The sequence below is a fragment of the Alternaria burnsii genome (genome assembly GCF_013036055.1).
Source record: "Alternaria burnsii strain CBS107.38 chromosome Unknown 751, whole genome shotgun sequence".
In the NCBI taxonomy this organism is placed as follows: Eukaryota; Fungi; Ascomycota; class Dothideomycetes; order Pleosporales; family Pleosporaceae; genus Alternaria; species Alternaria burnsii.
This window is the reverse complement of record NW_024066131.1, coordinates 157,051-173,578: the sequence shown is the minus strand read 5'-3', so window position 1 is coordinate 173,578 and position 16,528 is coordinate 157,051. Positions and strand designations below refer to the sequence as shown.

Genomic DNA, 16,528 nt, shown 5'->3' with positions numbered 1-16,528 from the left:
GCGCGCGGACACGGTAAGCACGTACTGCCGCTGGACCAGGGTAAGACGGTACTGCTTCTTCAACCGATTGGTCGGAAATGCGAAGCGAAGTGAACAGTTGAGTGGCAAATTTCTCGTTACGAGATGTGCATCCTTCTTACAGCTGCAATATATGCACACAACAGTCGGCTGTAGCCTGTGGAAAATGCTGCATCTTCGCCTTTTATTTTTGCCTACTCATCTGGTCCCTGGAGTCGTTACGACATGTCAGAATCCGGGGTAAGGCTTTGTAACATTTGCCGTTGACGTGCATCCAGAGCATAAACCTGCTCGTTGAGCTATGAATCCAGGGGGCAGTTCCGCCTGGCGAAACAAAGCCATTGCTTCAGCTGCTCCGGGTTCGTGAATCATGCCCCGCGGGCGGACTAGACTACCCGCTTGCAGTAGCCTCACTGACACCCAGCCGAGCGAGCCTCTAGACCAAAGACAGCCTAACACTCGCGTGGAAAACGGCTCGTCCGTAACTGCACTTGGAAATGGATGCCCGAGAGGCTATTTGCGCGTCAAAGCAACGGTTCTTCCCCCACTGAATCTGCATTGCGCAAGCTCGTCTCCGCGCCAAAGGATCCAAGGTTTGAACTTTGAACCTGATGTACCTGCAGGTGGTAAATGTCACCTTCAAAAGGGCATACGGCCGGACGCCTCATCAGTCCATGGCCTGCCTGTCAGATAGCGGGATGTGCGACGCGTGCAGCCTCCCGTATATAGCGTCGATGGGCCGGATTCCGAGGTGATAAAAAATTGAGTTTCTTCATTGACCCAGGCACAGTGCGTCAAGACTCTCTCTCTCTCTCTTTCTTCTTCCCGTTCCATTTCTCGTTTCGTTAATCCGCGGAGTGCAACTACAGTTTAATCGACGGGTGTGTTGTTCTAGTACCCATACGCCTTGCGAGGAATCCCTGAGTAATTCTGCAAAGCCCATGACAACTAGACGCACATAGTGTGTAAGACGGTTACGATACCCCGGACGCCTACATACAGTACCTTTCTTCCCGCCTCGAGTTGACGACCAACTACACGCCACAATGTCCAGCTCCATGGCCGCGCCGCCTTACTCCAACAAAGCTGCCATTTACCTTGGACCCGTTATTTCCTTTGGAGTCGTCGCACTTTTCCTGGTCATTGCGCGTATCTATACACGCGTAAAGAGGACAGGACAGCTGTATCTCGATGATTGGATCATCGTGGTCGCGGAGCCAATGTCGTTGGTCGGCATATGTTTGGCCATCGCGTCGACCGCATACGGATGGGGTAAACCAGCAGCATTCTTCACACCCGAGGCGCTCAAGCAGACACTAAGGGTCCAATTCGCGCTCCAGACCGTGTGGCTCCTGACGCTATGGCTCGTTCGACTGTCTGTCGCGTGCTCGCTACTGCGTTTTGGAACCGAAAGACTATGGCGATGGCCATTGTACTTCATCATGGGTCTCCAGACGGTCATCTCCTGGGGCTACTTTGTGATTCAGTTTGCACAGTGCACACCCGTCAGCTCCAACTGGGATACTGGTATCTCTTCCAAATGTTGGAACCTGGATCCCATCATCCTCTTGGGATGGGTTATAGCTGGTAGGAAGTCCATTTATGCCACCGTCAACGGGCCCGATTAACCGTTCTGTTAGGTGTTTACATCGCTATGGATCTTACGCTTTCTCTCATGCCAATCCGCTTGATCCGTACCTTGAACCGCTCCCAATCGGAGAAGATGCTCATCTGTGTCCTAATGGCCCTCGGTCTTCTCGCGACTGCAATTAACTGCGCTAAGATGACAACGTTCACGTCTTTTGGTCAAGGCGACGTGATGCAGGCTACCATCGTGCCTTCAATGTGGGCCAAGCTAGAAGAAGAGATTGGCATTATTGCTTCGTCGCTTCCTTGGCTCAAGAGCCCGGCTGAGAATTGGTTGAAGAAGATGGGCATATTGAAAGAGCATCAGCTTACCAAACCGAGCTTTGTGGCTGATATGAGCTTGCCGAACGTCAAGGACAACGTCGAGGATATGAATAATAATGATGATGACGATGATGCGGACAGTGCGAAAGTAAAGGGAAATGTTAGAGTGGATTCAGTGGCTACTGCACTCGGTACCAAAGGCTCCAACTCAACCTTGCCAAAAGATCCAAACAGCCATACCTGGCAGGCTGTCTGATCGCAACGACGTTTACGATTTCCATCTCGAATGCATGCCGAATACCTGGGCTTTAGCGTGGCGTTGTGGCGTTGTTGAAGGGTCGTTTTATCAACTCTACGGATTTGACGAACATGCACGGGCATAGACAGCCTCTTTGCATTATACGACGGTGTACATACCCCCTAATACTACCAATCTCGAACCGAACAATGACTTTCGCACGTGTGAAGCGTAAGAGTTGGTGATGCCGCACTTCGGCGATATTCGTGCGAAGCTCTGCGGAAACTCGGCTTGTTAGGTAAGGAAAACTTTTAGCGTAACTCACTCTCCGCATCTTGCAAATCATCGGCAGCACCTTGCAAAAGCTTCCATTTGCGCGATCGCTAAGCAATCTCTGCGTCCTCTCCTTCATGTGAAGCTTTTGGTCTTGAGGCAGATGACGGTAGAGGTGCGTCAAGTTCATCTCAGGCTTGTCTGTGCATCAACGTATACAGGAACTATATCGGAATCAGCAAAGTCTTCAAATTTCGACGAGATGCCGCGGTCATTAGTAGCACTAAATCGGCACGCGCCATCAGTCCGGGGTGCATGATCCAAGCTCGATCTGTAATAGTAGTGACGTCCCACCGGTCGTTATTCCCTACTCTAGGTTTGAAGTCCATGCTCTCTCATCAAGCTTTCTCCTCCTCCACATCTTCGTTTCTTAACACTACGACCGTTACCACGTCCTGAATCTGAGGAGCACCTGTCATCGACGACACTGTTTCGACTTGTACTCCTCTCTCGAGTGTCTATCGTAGTTGCTGGCGCTTGTGTATGTGCTAGGCATCTTCCGCCTTCACAATGCCGATATGGGATCCTCTTGTTCCCGTTGAGCGCGGTATACAGCGTGGGCTCGCACGTCTTCCAGTACCCGTCAGCCACTGGCTTGGCTATCGACACAAGACAGAACCACCCTCTCGCACATGGGTTGTTTGTCTCTGGGGGTTCATAGGCGCCTTTTGTGGGCTTAGCGTCATTCTCGCCATCTTCGGTCATACGGATTACATGAGGAGTCGCGCTGTACCACCGATTATTGCTTCATTCGTGAGTTTCCCTTCTCCCCAATAGGTCGATTCAATCGCCAAACTAACAATCATTCAGGGCGCTTCGGCAATCCTCTGCTATGGCGCTATCGATGTGCCTTTCTCGCAACCACGCTCTCTAGTCTTTGGCCACTTCTTCAGTGGCTTGGTTGGTGTTATCGTAGCAACCATCTTCCAGTTCGACCTCGAGAAAGACCCCTATCCACGGCTGCAGTGGCTCGCAGCTGCTTTGGCGACAGCAATTGCTCTCGTTGTCATGCATCTGACCAAGACGACCCACCCACCTGCTGGAGCAACAGCACTTATGCCATGTGTTGATCAGCACATCTGGGCGCTGCGGTGGTACTTCTTGCCCGTCTTGCTATTGTCCTCGACGGTCGTGCTTGTTACGGCAGTAATGGGCAACAACATTCAGCGGCAGTATCCAAAGTTTTGGGTTGCGCAGATTCCGCCACCGCCACCAGCGCCGAAAATCGAGGAGAAGAAGATCGAAGAGAAGGAGGGGTCGTCTGATGGAAGCGTGCGAGATACACTAGGGGCTTTAGAGAGAGGACCACTTTAGTTCTCTCGGTTGTGCACCACAACGAGCGGCTCAATGGAGGTTATTGGCATGATACTAGTTAGCGAGCGATATTTGGTTAATACTGAGTGCTTTTCTGCCCATTTGGTATCAGCCCAAATTTGTGCGACAGAAAGAGCTAGCCAATAACTTTTAATCAGTACAATGCCGTTAGCGTCTGCAAAAGCGGCGCTGGGGTAACACTCAAACACCACATCGAATTTACTTCAACAGGAATCCAATATGGCTGAAATCAAGAATATTGGATACTTCATTATCCTAATGTATATCTATATGAAGCAAAATATGTAAAGGCATCCAAAACATTGTTGGCTTGCAGAACTTTTCTTCATCATTACAACCACCATCTAACCCGGACCCGATTACTCCTAGAAGCAAAACCTGTGGCCGTTACCGTCAAGTATCTCATCCATCTATGCCTGCTCTACCCACACAGTCCTGGCTACACTGGGTACACCCTCTGCGCTGACAGCAAACAGGTACCACGCTCCCGGTAGCACAACACCGGAATCGTTCATAATGGGCAAGACGACTTCTTCCCCTTCGATCCTTGGCTGAAGCGGAATGCGCCTCTGATCACTGTTCACGTTGTGCGTAACACTTCCTATCCTGATGAAAGAGAACGTCACGCCGTCAGCTGAACCTTGCATCTTGACTCTCAGCTCGCCACCGTGCGTGACGATACTCGATGCAACGTCCTGAATGATTGGACGAGGAGCACCAGTGAGAAGGTATGGCGGTGTGAAGATCTGACCGTTGGGGTGATCGACCGTGTCGCGGCAGTGGTAGGACGGTCCTCCAGTTCCATCGTCCCAGCAGAGACCTCCTCCTCCGCTGAAGACTGTGCCGTCAGGTAGCAAGATGGAAACAGAGTGGTAGTTTCGGGGAATGGATTCAGCAGCCAGCTCAGTAAATGTCTTGGTGTTAGGGTCGAACATCTCAGCAGTGAAGACGGGATCGATGTCAGTGAAGCCCTGAGCCCAGCGCTGTCCGCCAGTAACCAAGATCTTGCCGTCGGGAAGGACAACGACGTTAGCAAAGGCGCGTTGCTGGTGCATGTCTGGGATTCTCTCGGCCGTTACGGGTGCGCCGACATTGTTAATCTCCATCAAATGCGCGACGGCGAGTCCGGGCGCGCGGTCGTAGTACTGCGCTCCGCCTGCGGTGAAGATTTTGCCAACATCGTACATGACGTGAACACCACACATGGCATCGTTGACATTGTCACGAATACCTGCTGGGCTGACACCACCTTCGCCATCGGTGTAATACCAGTTCATTGCCTTGCTGGGCCCAGCCTGGAAGACGGTGCCATTGCGCCAAGGGAAGAGCCAGGCGTGGTTATCCTCGCGAAAGATGCCCTCGTGGTCATATGTCAACATCGGCTCCACAGCAGCGCCAGGTAGAAGCGTCCACGAGTTTGATGCCGGATCGTAAATTTCTCCTGGCTTTCCACCTCGTGGGCCACTCCACGATCCACCAATTGTGAAGACCTTTCCATTAGACAGGACGGCACTGCTCTGGTATCCGCGAGGTACCTTCATATCCGGTCCAGGGACGAACGTGTTGGTTTCCGGCTGGTATATAGTCGTCTTCTCAGCGTTGCTTCCTCCGGTGATGATCAGTCTTCCATCGCCTAACTGACTCATTCCAGGACAGAACATATCATGGTTGGTTTCGGAAACCTGCCGTGTGGACATTTGCCCAGATACCAGGTTGTATTCGGCGAACTGAGTGATACCTCGTTCACCTCCGAATGAATTCGGCGAGAACGCAGAGTATACCATCATACGGGTGGGAGATGGCCATTCCGGGACGATGTAGGCAGCAACCGGAATGATGGGAAAGTTGATGACCGGACCCCATGATCCTTGATTAGGAGTGAATGCTCCTCCTTGGTCCTGAGCGAATGTGACGGAGAAGAAGAATGGCAGAAGCGCAGCCGCTACCTTTGAGTGAGAAACCATTATGAATTAACTTATTAACACACACTGTAGGTGCGAGAAGATGAAGACGATAGCGACTGTGGGTGGGCGGTGCTCGTGTCAAAAGATGTCCATGGTGTGTTTGTTTTATACTTGTGTGCTGGTACGGTGGCAGGCACGTTGCTTTTCCCGCACCTCCATCTCCGAATCGCGAATCTAGAATTGTAGTCGCCAATGTTGTTGAGCACGCTCCCATTGGTAGTCGATCCCAATCAATACCGAGCCGATACCTGGTAGGGAACCTAAGAGCTACATCGCGAGCTGGGCTCATGCTCTTGGAGTAGTGCTATACTCATAACGTCACCCCGGCGACACTGCAGCCGGTCAATGGTCCACGATTAGCTCTCGGCATCTTCAGGTGTGGTTGGTCTTAGTCTGCAAGAGAATGTTGTGCACGCGTTAACGTATTCGAACGTGTCTCGTGAGGTGGTTTAGATCCATCCCTCAGGTAAGCTTTACGAGAAGAGGTTCGCGTGAGATAGGGCTGAGAAGCTGAACAGCCGCGATCCGTCTTGGTCGCACAGAGACGCGACTTGGCCTAAGCGCGGCGCACAAATAGTTTATCGATTGCTGTTGGCCGTTGCGGGGTGATACGAACATTGCATCATGATGGTATTTGTCCGATGCGGGGGACGATTATGTCAAGATCTGACGATGCGTGCGTTGGAATTTGTGCGCAAGAATGAATCTTGGGAGAAGAACTGACAGCCCGGTACGAATGACGTGCAGCACTGATAAGCTGGCGAGTCAGTGCGTAAACAAGCTCCTCGGCAACCACTTTTAGCGTGACTCAAACCACAGAACACCCTGCTCAGTCACACCGAACCATCGTGTTTTTAGTCCGCTATCGAGATCGCACGCGTGTTATTGCCTATGGATGAACAGGATACTCGTTATGATACGACGAACGCTGTCAGTCCGAGCAGAAGAAGCATACCACTTTTCCAGCCTCCGTTATCTAGGTATTCATCATGTTGCCTACACCGCTGCTTTCACTGAGGCTTCAACCATTCTGTGATCTTTGCCTTTAACGCCTCTTCTGCAGCCGGCCATCCATGCCCCAGCCTCCGGCAAAACGCATGCGCATCAACACGTCTAAACTCTGGCATATCGTGCAGCAGCGCCTCAACAACATCAATCCACTCAGCATCCTTATCCAGTGCAGCTGATACCAGTTGATACATGGGCGACTTGCGCGTGTACTTCGCGTCCGAAGACTTGCAAACTTCTTGCATAGCTTGGGCGTACAATTCTCGGTAGCGATCCAGCGACCAGGACAGATGTGGTAGCCGTGATATGTCATAGTTTGGGAGCCAGTCGCGTCGGAGAAACGTGGGCATTGAAGCATAACCAAGGCAGTGTGGCACGGCTGCGCACCCGTCCCAGTCAATTATACCAGTAACGTTGCCATTTTCGTCTACCAGGATGTTCTGGAGATCGAGATCGTCGTGCTGAAGGACGAATGTTTCGCGTATGGGTACGCCGTTGCTAACGTCTTCGCTTTGAATTGGCTTACTATGCGATGACTCTGTTGTTGCAAACGGAGCCGAGGACATCACCATTCTCATCACTATCCAAACACCAATCTTCGCCACATCGTGGGTACCAGACGATGAGCTACGCTCCGCACTATTCACCCTATCTATCCCAGCGGTGAAGAAGGCTTCGCTGGTATCGAATGACCCTTCAGATGCAAACTTATCCATGACAGTCTTTGTATGCCATCGCCAAAATGGACCAATGTAACTCGGCTGCTTATCTTTCGGGTCAGAGAAGGAAGGCATACCAGTATACTTAAACTCCAGCGGCGCAAGTTCGCTCATAGCTCGCGCAAGAGAGCGCAGGAACGCAATGCGCTTCTGTTCTAACTCCGGTAAAGGATTGTCGGCATTTAGGTGTACTTCTGTGCTGATCGTCGTTCTGTAGGGCTGACTGATCCACATGTCCATTGCAGAGATGCCGTCCATTTTCTTCATGAGAATGTATGGTGCGCCTATCGCATTTTCGAGACTCCCATCATATGCGATAACCTCTGGCACGGGACAGTTTGTGTGATGCCAGATGTGTTGCATCAGCTGAGCCTCACTCTTCAGAGCTACGTTATCGTTGATCTGCCATTCACCTCGTGTACCATGTGCAGGAATCTTAAGAACGTACTCTTGCGTGACTTGGTGACCGTCTTCGATCATCAAGAACACTGCATGGTGAAAAGATCCTTCTTTTCGTTGCATGACGCGACAGCTGCTGAAGGGAAGCTCTTCTTTCGGATCGACAAGATGAAGCACTAAGCGTTCTAGAGCGGTGCGAGATATACCCCGAATGTCTTTAAAGTGCCGACGGTCATACTTATTCCCTGATGGTTTGCCGTCGTTGCTATAAGCGTCTTCTCCAACCTGAGCAACTGTACTACGACTCCTTCTGGAAATTAGATGGGGCAGTCGGAAGTTGCAATCGACATGGGGATTTGGATCGTGTGCGGAAGATGCGCTGATATATGATGTTAATCGTCTCGAGAATACGTTTGATGTTGTCAGGGCTACCTTCGTCTCTTCTGCTGCGTTTTGGTCACCTGTATTAGCCAGTGGCAAGGATAACGAGGTAGTCGAAGGCCTCGGCGTCGTCCCGAAACGTGGACTTGGCATTCTTCTCATCCCCGTCACCGATGACCGAGCGCCTTTGTTTTTTGACGATGCCTTAGTTTCTGTCGATTTTAGGGATCTCAGAGACCACCGCTCGGGTCGCAGCAAGCTTTTCCATTTCCAAGGTTTCCTCGACACAGCCGGTGTGGCACTGGTCGAAGACATGGTATGGATGTGCGCGTAACTGTGGTTGAGCAGTTGATCGTGGTTGAGAACGCAGAAGCAGGCGAAGAATGTTCTACAAACTGTGGCCAATGTCTGTACGTCCCTAAGACAGTGGAAGACTAGCAGCAATCGAGACTCATGAATCATGATTTGGCTCGGCGGGTCACAAAGAAGAGACATGTTCGCAACCCAAGGCACGGGTATATAAACTATCGGTTACTCTTCTTTCTCATTGATAAGTACAAAAATCTTAGTGTGCGGAAAGAGAGAGCTCCTTTGTTGTGAATATCTCAGTAGTCGAAACAAGTGTATAACGATGCATAAGGATAAGAAGCACACGTAGAGGGATACAAGTGGAAAATGAGCACGAAATCATGTATATATAGGAGTGCAGAGATCCAATTGTCTTTCTCTTTTGCTTTTCCAGCTTTGTTCGCATTTGCTTAACAAACTCTCACAATAGATGGAAATATCTAGCGACGTTCGCGGCGCGCGCCGACTTGGACGCAGCTTTTCCGGCGGCCTTAAACGTCGGCGGCTACAGTGACCGTGCGCTAGTTGCACATGGTCACTAGTTGCACACCCTAACAACTTAATATAGTCAATAATAATAAGCTGTACAGCCTCTATAAATTATAATAAAATTACGTAAAAGTAGATTTATACTATATATAAGCCTATAAAACTTTTAGCTTATTTAGATATTTTTTTAAAGAGCGTTATAATTTAATTCTATTAACTATATAGTAAAGTAGCTTATATAACTTATATAGCTTCTACTATAGCTATAGTAATACTACTATGCTTTTAATACTTTATAGCTAGTATATAAGTGTTATAATCTGCACCTAGGAGGAGACAGGGGTAAGCGTAATTACTTTAGAGGATTAAGCGGCATAGTTAAAGGATTACAGCATAGCAACTACGCTAAGGTTACATAACTGCTTAGTAGTAAGCAGGTACACGCTAGTTCTAGAGTAGGTGCTTAGTAGTAAGCAGGACTAGTTAGCTAATAACTAAGACTAATACTATACTACTTATTAATAAGCACTTACACGCTTAATACTAAGCGTAATACTTATTAGTATATAGCTTAGACACTAAACCTTTATAGCTTAGTATGTTTAACTTAACTTTATATAAGACTCTAGTATTTAATCTAAGAATTATACTTTATTCTTATATAACCTTTATAATATTATATTAATCTACTAATTATACTATTATACTAACCCTGTCTATTACAGCCTACTCTATCCCTAAGAACTAACTCTTAGGTAATCTAAAAATAACTTTTATACTTTAAATACCCTTAAGATAAGTAACGTTATAATAGACACCTCTACTAATTTTTAGACCTCTAGAGGAACTAACGTTTACGCTAACAGGCCTAATACTTTTTATAGTAACTACTATAAGCTTAAAGTATAGCTACTCTAAGTTAACTAATACTTCTACTTTAAAGGAGATAAAATTAAAGATAAAGATAAAGTTATTTAGGCCTCTACTTTCTTCTAAAGAGACGTAGAAAAATAAGCTACTCTATTTATCTAACGCTATATAGATACTACTATTATTAATAGAGGAAATATAAATTTTATAGAAGATTAGACTATATTTAAGGCTAAGATATAAGAAGTATTTTTACCTTTTAAGGAGTCTATAATCGCTAAGTAAGAAATTTAGAAACTATAATAAACCTAATCTACTACTAACTATATAACTAAATTCTAACAGTATAAGACACTAATTAAATAGGATAATAATACTTTAATGCGGATGTACTAATAAAGTCTTAAACTAACTGTACGTATAGAACTTATAAGAAGCAGATCTAGCTTTAAGACGCTTAATAAACTTATAAATAAAGCTATTTAAGTAGATAATAAACTTTATAAGTTAAAGCTAGAAGAACGCTTATACACTAGAAATCGCGCACTCTAGGATATAAATAATTAAGCACGTTAAAACTCTTAACGCTTATACTCTAACTAAGGACGTTAGCAAAGCTATATACTTTAGATCTTAGGCTAATATAAGACTTACAGACCTAAGCTTATATACTTTAATAATCTTAATAAGGGACCTAAAAAGCTAAAGTTTTTGCATAATAAAGGTAATAAAAAGAAGTTTACTTATTACGCTTATAGTAAAGAAGGCTATATAAAGCAGGACTGCTAAAGCTAAGGCAAGGTAATTAGACAGTTAAATATTATTCGCTAGGCAGTACCTAATAATAATACTAAGGAATAGAATATTATTACTTAACTATATATTAAGTTAAAAGTAGAAGATAATAAAATAGTTAATAGTTTTAAAAACCTTACTATTACTAAAGTAAAAGAACTATTTCTAGATAAAGATACCTCTAACCTAGAGTCCTTTAAGGACCTAGAGGTTGTAGAAATTAACTAAACTAAGTTTAGTAAGATAACTATATTTAAAGAAGAAAACTAACCTTCTATACTATATATTCTAAAAGAGTAAATAAAAACACTTTTGTCTTAGATTAACTAACTACTTTAATACCTTAATAAGCTACCTATTAAGTATACTTACAAAATACTAGATATTATAGCGGTAATATACTAGGACTTCTATAATCTATTATACTAAGTAGAATATAAGAAGGAAAACCTCCTTATAGATATTATAAAATTCCTACTAATACTAGACGAACTTAACTAGATTAACTGCGCTATTAAAGCATAGAATAAACCTACTGCTAGTAATAAGATAGAAGTTATTTAGTGTCTAGAGGACCTAGACTTTAAGCTAAATGTACTATACTAGTAACTTAGTAAACTAGAATATAAATACCCTAATACTAAGAACTAATTTTATAATAAATTTAAAAAATTTATAGAGTACTAAAGACTCCTTAAAGAACTTAAGATATAGGGTATTTATAATACTAAAGAACTATTTAGATAGGTATATAAAGCTAAGGCCTTATAGGAAGAACTTACGTACTACCTATCTAATAGTAAGAAATAAGAAATCTATAAGGAAATTAAAAGGCAGACTAATTCTTACGTAAGCGAACTAATAGAAAAAGAATATAAAACCTACTATTATTTTAGAAATAAAGATTTTAACGCTAAAACAGCCTATTTAACTATATAAATATAAAAGTAGGCTAAAAAGTAAGAACACGCTGCAGCTAGGTAATAACAAAATAACGTATAACAAAAACGCGAAGAAGAAACCTACTACTAGCTTAATTCTAGGAACCTGCTATATAGTAATATAAGCTAGATAGCGTGTATATATAACTCTTATACTATCTACTACTCTAATAAATATAGTTTAAGACACTTTCTACGCAAATACACTAGAATACTAGTATATAAGTTTTAATAGTTTAACTACCCTAAAGACTAATACGCTATACACCTATAAGATAAGAGATACTACCTATACTTTTATAGTTACAAAGACCTATAAGAGACCTTATATATATATATTACGTAGTAGAAGACTCTAGAGGACAGAACTAGTATATAGGAGTGTAACTAGCCCTTATAGCATACATGCTTTAATATCAAGTACGAACTATATATAGTTATAAAGAAGTTTTATAGTTACAGTATATAGTTTTTTTTAAATAGACGCTTAATATACTTAACCTTAGAAAGGAGATTAATAGTATAAACTCCTTAATACTCTTTACGCTTCTAGTAAAGCTTAATAGAAGACAGATATAGGTATTAGTAGATTTAGAATTATAAGCTAATTACCTTTCTACTTAAGTAGTACTCTTAGCTAGACTAAGACTACTAAGGAAAGAAGAAAGCTACCTACTATATATTACTAATAGTTAGCCTATACTAGGCAGAAACTAAATTATATATAAGGTTACTAGAGTAACGCTTAGTATCTAAGACTACTATAAGAAGATAGACCTAGACGTCTTTAGACTAGCTACCTACAATATTATATTAAGACTTCCTTAGTTATAAGAATATAACCTGCAGATTAACTAGACGTTAAAAGAGTTTTTATTTAAGTACTGCAGACTAGACGCACCTATAAGCTAGCCTACGCATCTAATAACTATAATAGTAGATAAGAGGAAGATTAATAATATTACTAAAAGAAAGTAACCCTTAAATAAGAACAGCTTTAAAAAACAAAGGTTTAACTTAATAGATACTAGTAAGGTACTCTTAGATTATAAAGTTAGAGTACTAAAGAAACGCGTAACTCTTAATATCTTAAAAGAGTATAAAGATTTTAAGTACCTCTTTATAGAAGTAGTAGATAATTAAGACCTACTAAAGTATTAACTTTAGGACTATAAGATACTCCTAAAAAAAAAGAAAACTCTACTCTTTAGGCTAATATATTAACTATTAGAGGTAGAACTTAAGATTCTAAAAGAGAAACTAGAGAAGAATCTAAAGAAAGAATATATTAGACTTTTAAGCTCGCTAGTAGGATTTCCTATCTTTTTTATACTAAAGAAGAGTAGACTACTATAAATATACGTTAACTACTAGAAACTTAACAATATTATAATTAAGAACTAATATCTATTACTAAATATTATAGAACTTAGGGATTAGCTATCTTAAGTAAAGATCTTTATAGTAATAGATCTTTAAGATAGATACTACCTTATTAGAATTAAGGAAAGTAAAAAATAAAAGATAGTGTTCTATATAAGATATAGATATTTTAAATATACTATTATGCTATTTAGGCTTATAAACGCCTTAGTAATATTTTAAGAACTTATTAATAACGTATTAAGAGTATATCTAGATATCTTTGTTATTATATATCTAGATAATATTCTTGTCTACTTTGAAAATAAAGAAGACTATATTAAATATATCCGCATAGTACTAAGGTGCCTAGACTAGTATAATTTACGCGTAAAACTAAAGAAGTGCAAATTCTATAAAAAGGAAGTTAACTTCTTAGGATATATTGTAGGGGTTAACAGAGTACGTATAAGTAAAGAAAAGATTAAAGTAGTTAAGAAATAGCTAATACCTAAGATAGTTAAGGATATATAATTCTTCTTAGAATTCTTAAACTTTAACTAATAGTTTATTAAAGATTTCTCTAAGACTGCTATTCTACTAACTAAACTTATAAGGAAAGATACTCTATTTAAGTAGAGTAAAAAAGCTAAAGACGCCTTCTAAAAGCTTAAGAATATAAGTATAGAACTACTATACTTCTATATATTCTAAGTAGGATAACTACTACGCTTTAAGACTAACGCCTTAGATCTTACGCTAGGTAGATATACTAGTTAAATATATAAAGGTAAATAGCACCCTATTACTTACTACTTTTATAAGTTCTTAGGACTAGAAGAAAACTATAATATTTACAATAAAGAACTACTAGCTATTATCGCGTGCCTAAAGTATTAGAGAGTATACGCTAAAAGCTACTTAGAACTTATAATATTTATAGATTACAAGAACTTAGTTAACTTTATAACTACTAAGGTACTTAACTAATAACAAGTTTAATAGTCTAAAGAACTTAGATAGTATAAGTTTAAAATTGTATATACACTAAGAAAAGAGAATAGTAAAGCAGACGCGCTTAGCCGCTAACATAATATTACAGGAATAAAGTTAATTACTAATTCTATATTACTTAAGTTTAATAAAGATAGATTGCTAGGACTAGTAAAGACGTTAAACTAAATTATAAAAATTGTAAGCAAAGTACTAGAAGAATTATAAGAAGTAATTATTTAATAATACTATAATAACTTAGTATATAGTTACCTTAGTATCGCAAGAACTATAGAACTTATTAAGTAAAACTACGAGTTTCTAAATATAAAAGATAAAGTTACTTCTTTTATTACTAAGTGCGCAGACTGTTAGAAAAATAAATATAGTACTTACACACCCTACAGAGAAATATAAGTAATAGAGCTACCTAACGCACTATAGTTAGACATCTCTATAGACTTTATTATAGGCTTACTAGTCTTAAGAGACCCTATTATATAAATAGTATATAACGTAATTTTTATAGTAGTTAATTAATTTATAAAGTAAGCTAAGTATATCGCCTTTAGAAAAGACTTTACAGTAGTACAGCTAGTATACACTATAAATAATAAGATTATTAGATATTACAGCATCCTAAAGTTAATTATTAGCGATAGAGATAAGCTCTTTACTTCGAACTTTTAGATAATATTACTAGCCGCGATTAGAATAAAGAAAAAGCTATTAACAGCTTATTATCTGCAGACAGACAGACAGACTAAATAAATAAATTAAATAATAAAAACCTACCTACAGATCTATACTAATTAATAATAAAATAACTAAGTATTACTATTACCTATAGCACAAATAGCATATAATAACAAATTATTAGAATCTATAGAATAAACACTATTTTACGTAAATTACAAAAGATACCTAAATTTCTTTATAAGAATATTTTTTAGTTTAAAGATAGAAGTAGCTATTACTACTACTAATAAGCTAAAAGAAGTATATAAGTTACTTAAGTAAGTGCTTAAGAAAGCTTAACGCTAAAGTATTTTATATATTAATAAGAAATAAAAAATAGCACCTTAGCTAAAGAAAGGAGATAAAGTTTACTTACTTATAAAGAATCTTTAGACTAAATAACTAAATAAAGAACTTAATAACATTAAGGTTAAACTATTTTTAATTTTTAACTAGAAGAGACTAGTTACTTATATACTTAACTTTCTAGCTAACGCAAAAATCTACTCTAGATTCTATATTAATATATTAGAACTAGTAAACCTAGTAACGCTACTTTAGAAAACCTTTTATTTTAAAATAGAAGAAGATAGTGTCTTTAAAGTTAAAAGAATACTTATATATTAAGATAATAGTAATAGAACTAAATACTTAATTAAATAGTTAGGCTATCTAAATAGTAAAAATATATAGAAACTAGATACAAACCTTATAAACTGCTAACTACACCTTTAGAAGTACTATAGCTAGCAACAAAAGCATTAATTAATCCTATTATAGCCTATATAGCCAGCAAAAATTCTATACTAATAGAAGAAGCAGAATAATCTATCTCCTACGCTATCTCTATTTTACTAGCCGCTTCTATATCTGTAGCTAGACACAGCGCCTTTTTCTGCGCCTACTCTTCTGCCTATTTTAGAATCTTCTTATTCTGCAATAACTACAAAATTACTATTACTAGCAATTTCTTATTATTATCTACTTTCTTTTAATATTTATCGCGCGTATAATCTAAAAACTTCTAAGATATGTTTATATACGCATACTCTAACTAAGTACACTTAGCACATTTTAGACAAGAATTAAGTATAACGTAATAGATCTTACCTTTAAGAAAGTAATAGTTATAAAGCGTTTTAGAAAGATAGTTAGCTTAAATAATCTTAGAGCTAAGGCGTAAGTAATATTAAGTAGAGAAGAATATAACAATTACCTTACTTATAACGCAGGGTAAGCCTTAGTTAATAATAGAAACTATAAATTAGTTATATAATTTAAGGACGAATCCCTATAAAGAGAGAATAGTATTACAATCTATACTTAGAAGAAGACAGGGGTAAGCATAATTACTTTAAAGGATTAAGTAGTATAGTTAAAGAATTACAGTATAGTAACTACGCTAAGGTTACGTAACTGCTTAGTAGTAAGTAGGTACACGCTAGTCCTAAAGCAGGTGCTTAGTAGTAAGCAGGACTAGTTAGCTAATAACTAAGACTAATACTATACTACTTATTAATAAGTACTTATACGCTTAATACTAAGTATAATACTTATTAGTATATAGCTTAGACACTAAACTCTTATAGCTTAGTATATTTAACTTAACTTTATATAAGACTCTAGTATTTAATCTAAGAATTATACTTTATTCTTATATAACCTTTATAATATTATATTAATCTA

The 16,528-nt window shown here is 40.0% G+C and overlaps 4 protein-coding genes across 4 annotated transcripts; 2 read left to right on the top strand and 2 right to left on the bottom strand.

Annotated features, from left to right (window-relative positions):
* Positions 1-1,064: 1,064 nt before the first annotated feature.
* Positions 1,065-2,185, top strand: GT037_010855 (hpp family protein; the record flags this gene model as incomplete). The annotated part of the gene is made up of 2 exons (XM_038935902.1): positions 1,065-1,605; positions 1,659-2,185. The coding sequence occupies 2 exons, from the start codon at positions 1,065-1,067 to the stop codon at positions 2,183-2,185; spliced, it is 1,068 nt and encodes a 355-aa protein (XP_038781456.1).
* Positions 2,186-3,010: 825 nt separating this feature from the next.
* Positions 3,011-3,814, top strand: GT037_010854 (hpp-domain-containing protein; the record flags this gene model as incomplete). Its single annotated transcript, XM_038935901.1, has 2 exons — positions 3,011-3,253; positions 3,311-3,814. 2 exons carry the CDS (start codon positions 3,011-3,013, stop codon positions 3,812-3,814), a joined length of 747 nt encoding a protein of 248 aa, XP_038781455.1.
* Positions 3,815-4,245: 431 nt separating this feature from the next.
* On the bottom strand, positions 4,246-5,799 carry GT037_010853 (uncharacterized protein; the record flags this gene model as incomplete). The annotated part of the gene is made up of 1 exon (XM_038935900.1): positions 4,246-5,799. The coding sequence occupies one exon, from the start codon at positions 5,797-5,799 to the stop codon at positions 4,246-4,248; it is 1,554 nt and encodes a 517-aa protein (XP_038781454.1).
* Positions 5,800-6,809: 1,010 nt separating this feature from the next.
* Positions 6,810-8,048, bottom strand: GT037_010852 (uncharacterized protein; the record flags this gene model as incomplete). The annotated part of the gene is made up of 1 exon (XM_038935899.1): positions 6,810-8,048. One exon carries the CDS (start codon positions 8,046-8,048, stop codon positions 6,810-6,812), a length of 1,239 nt encoding a protein of 412 aa, XP_038781453.1.
* Between the last annotated feature and the right edge of the window lie 8,480 nt (positions 8,049-16,528).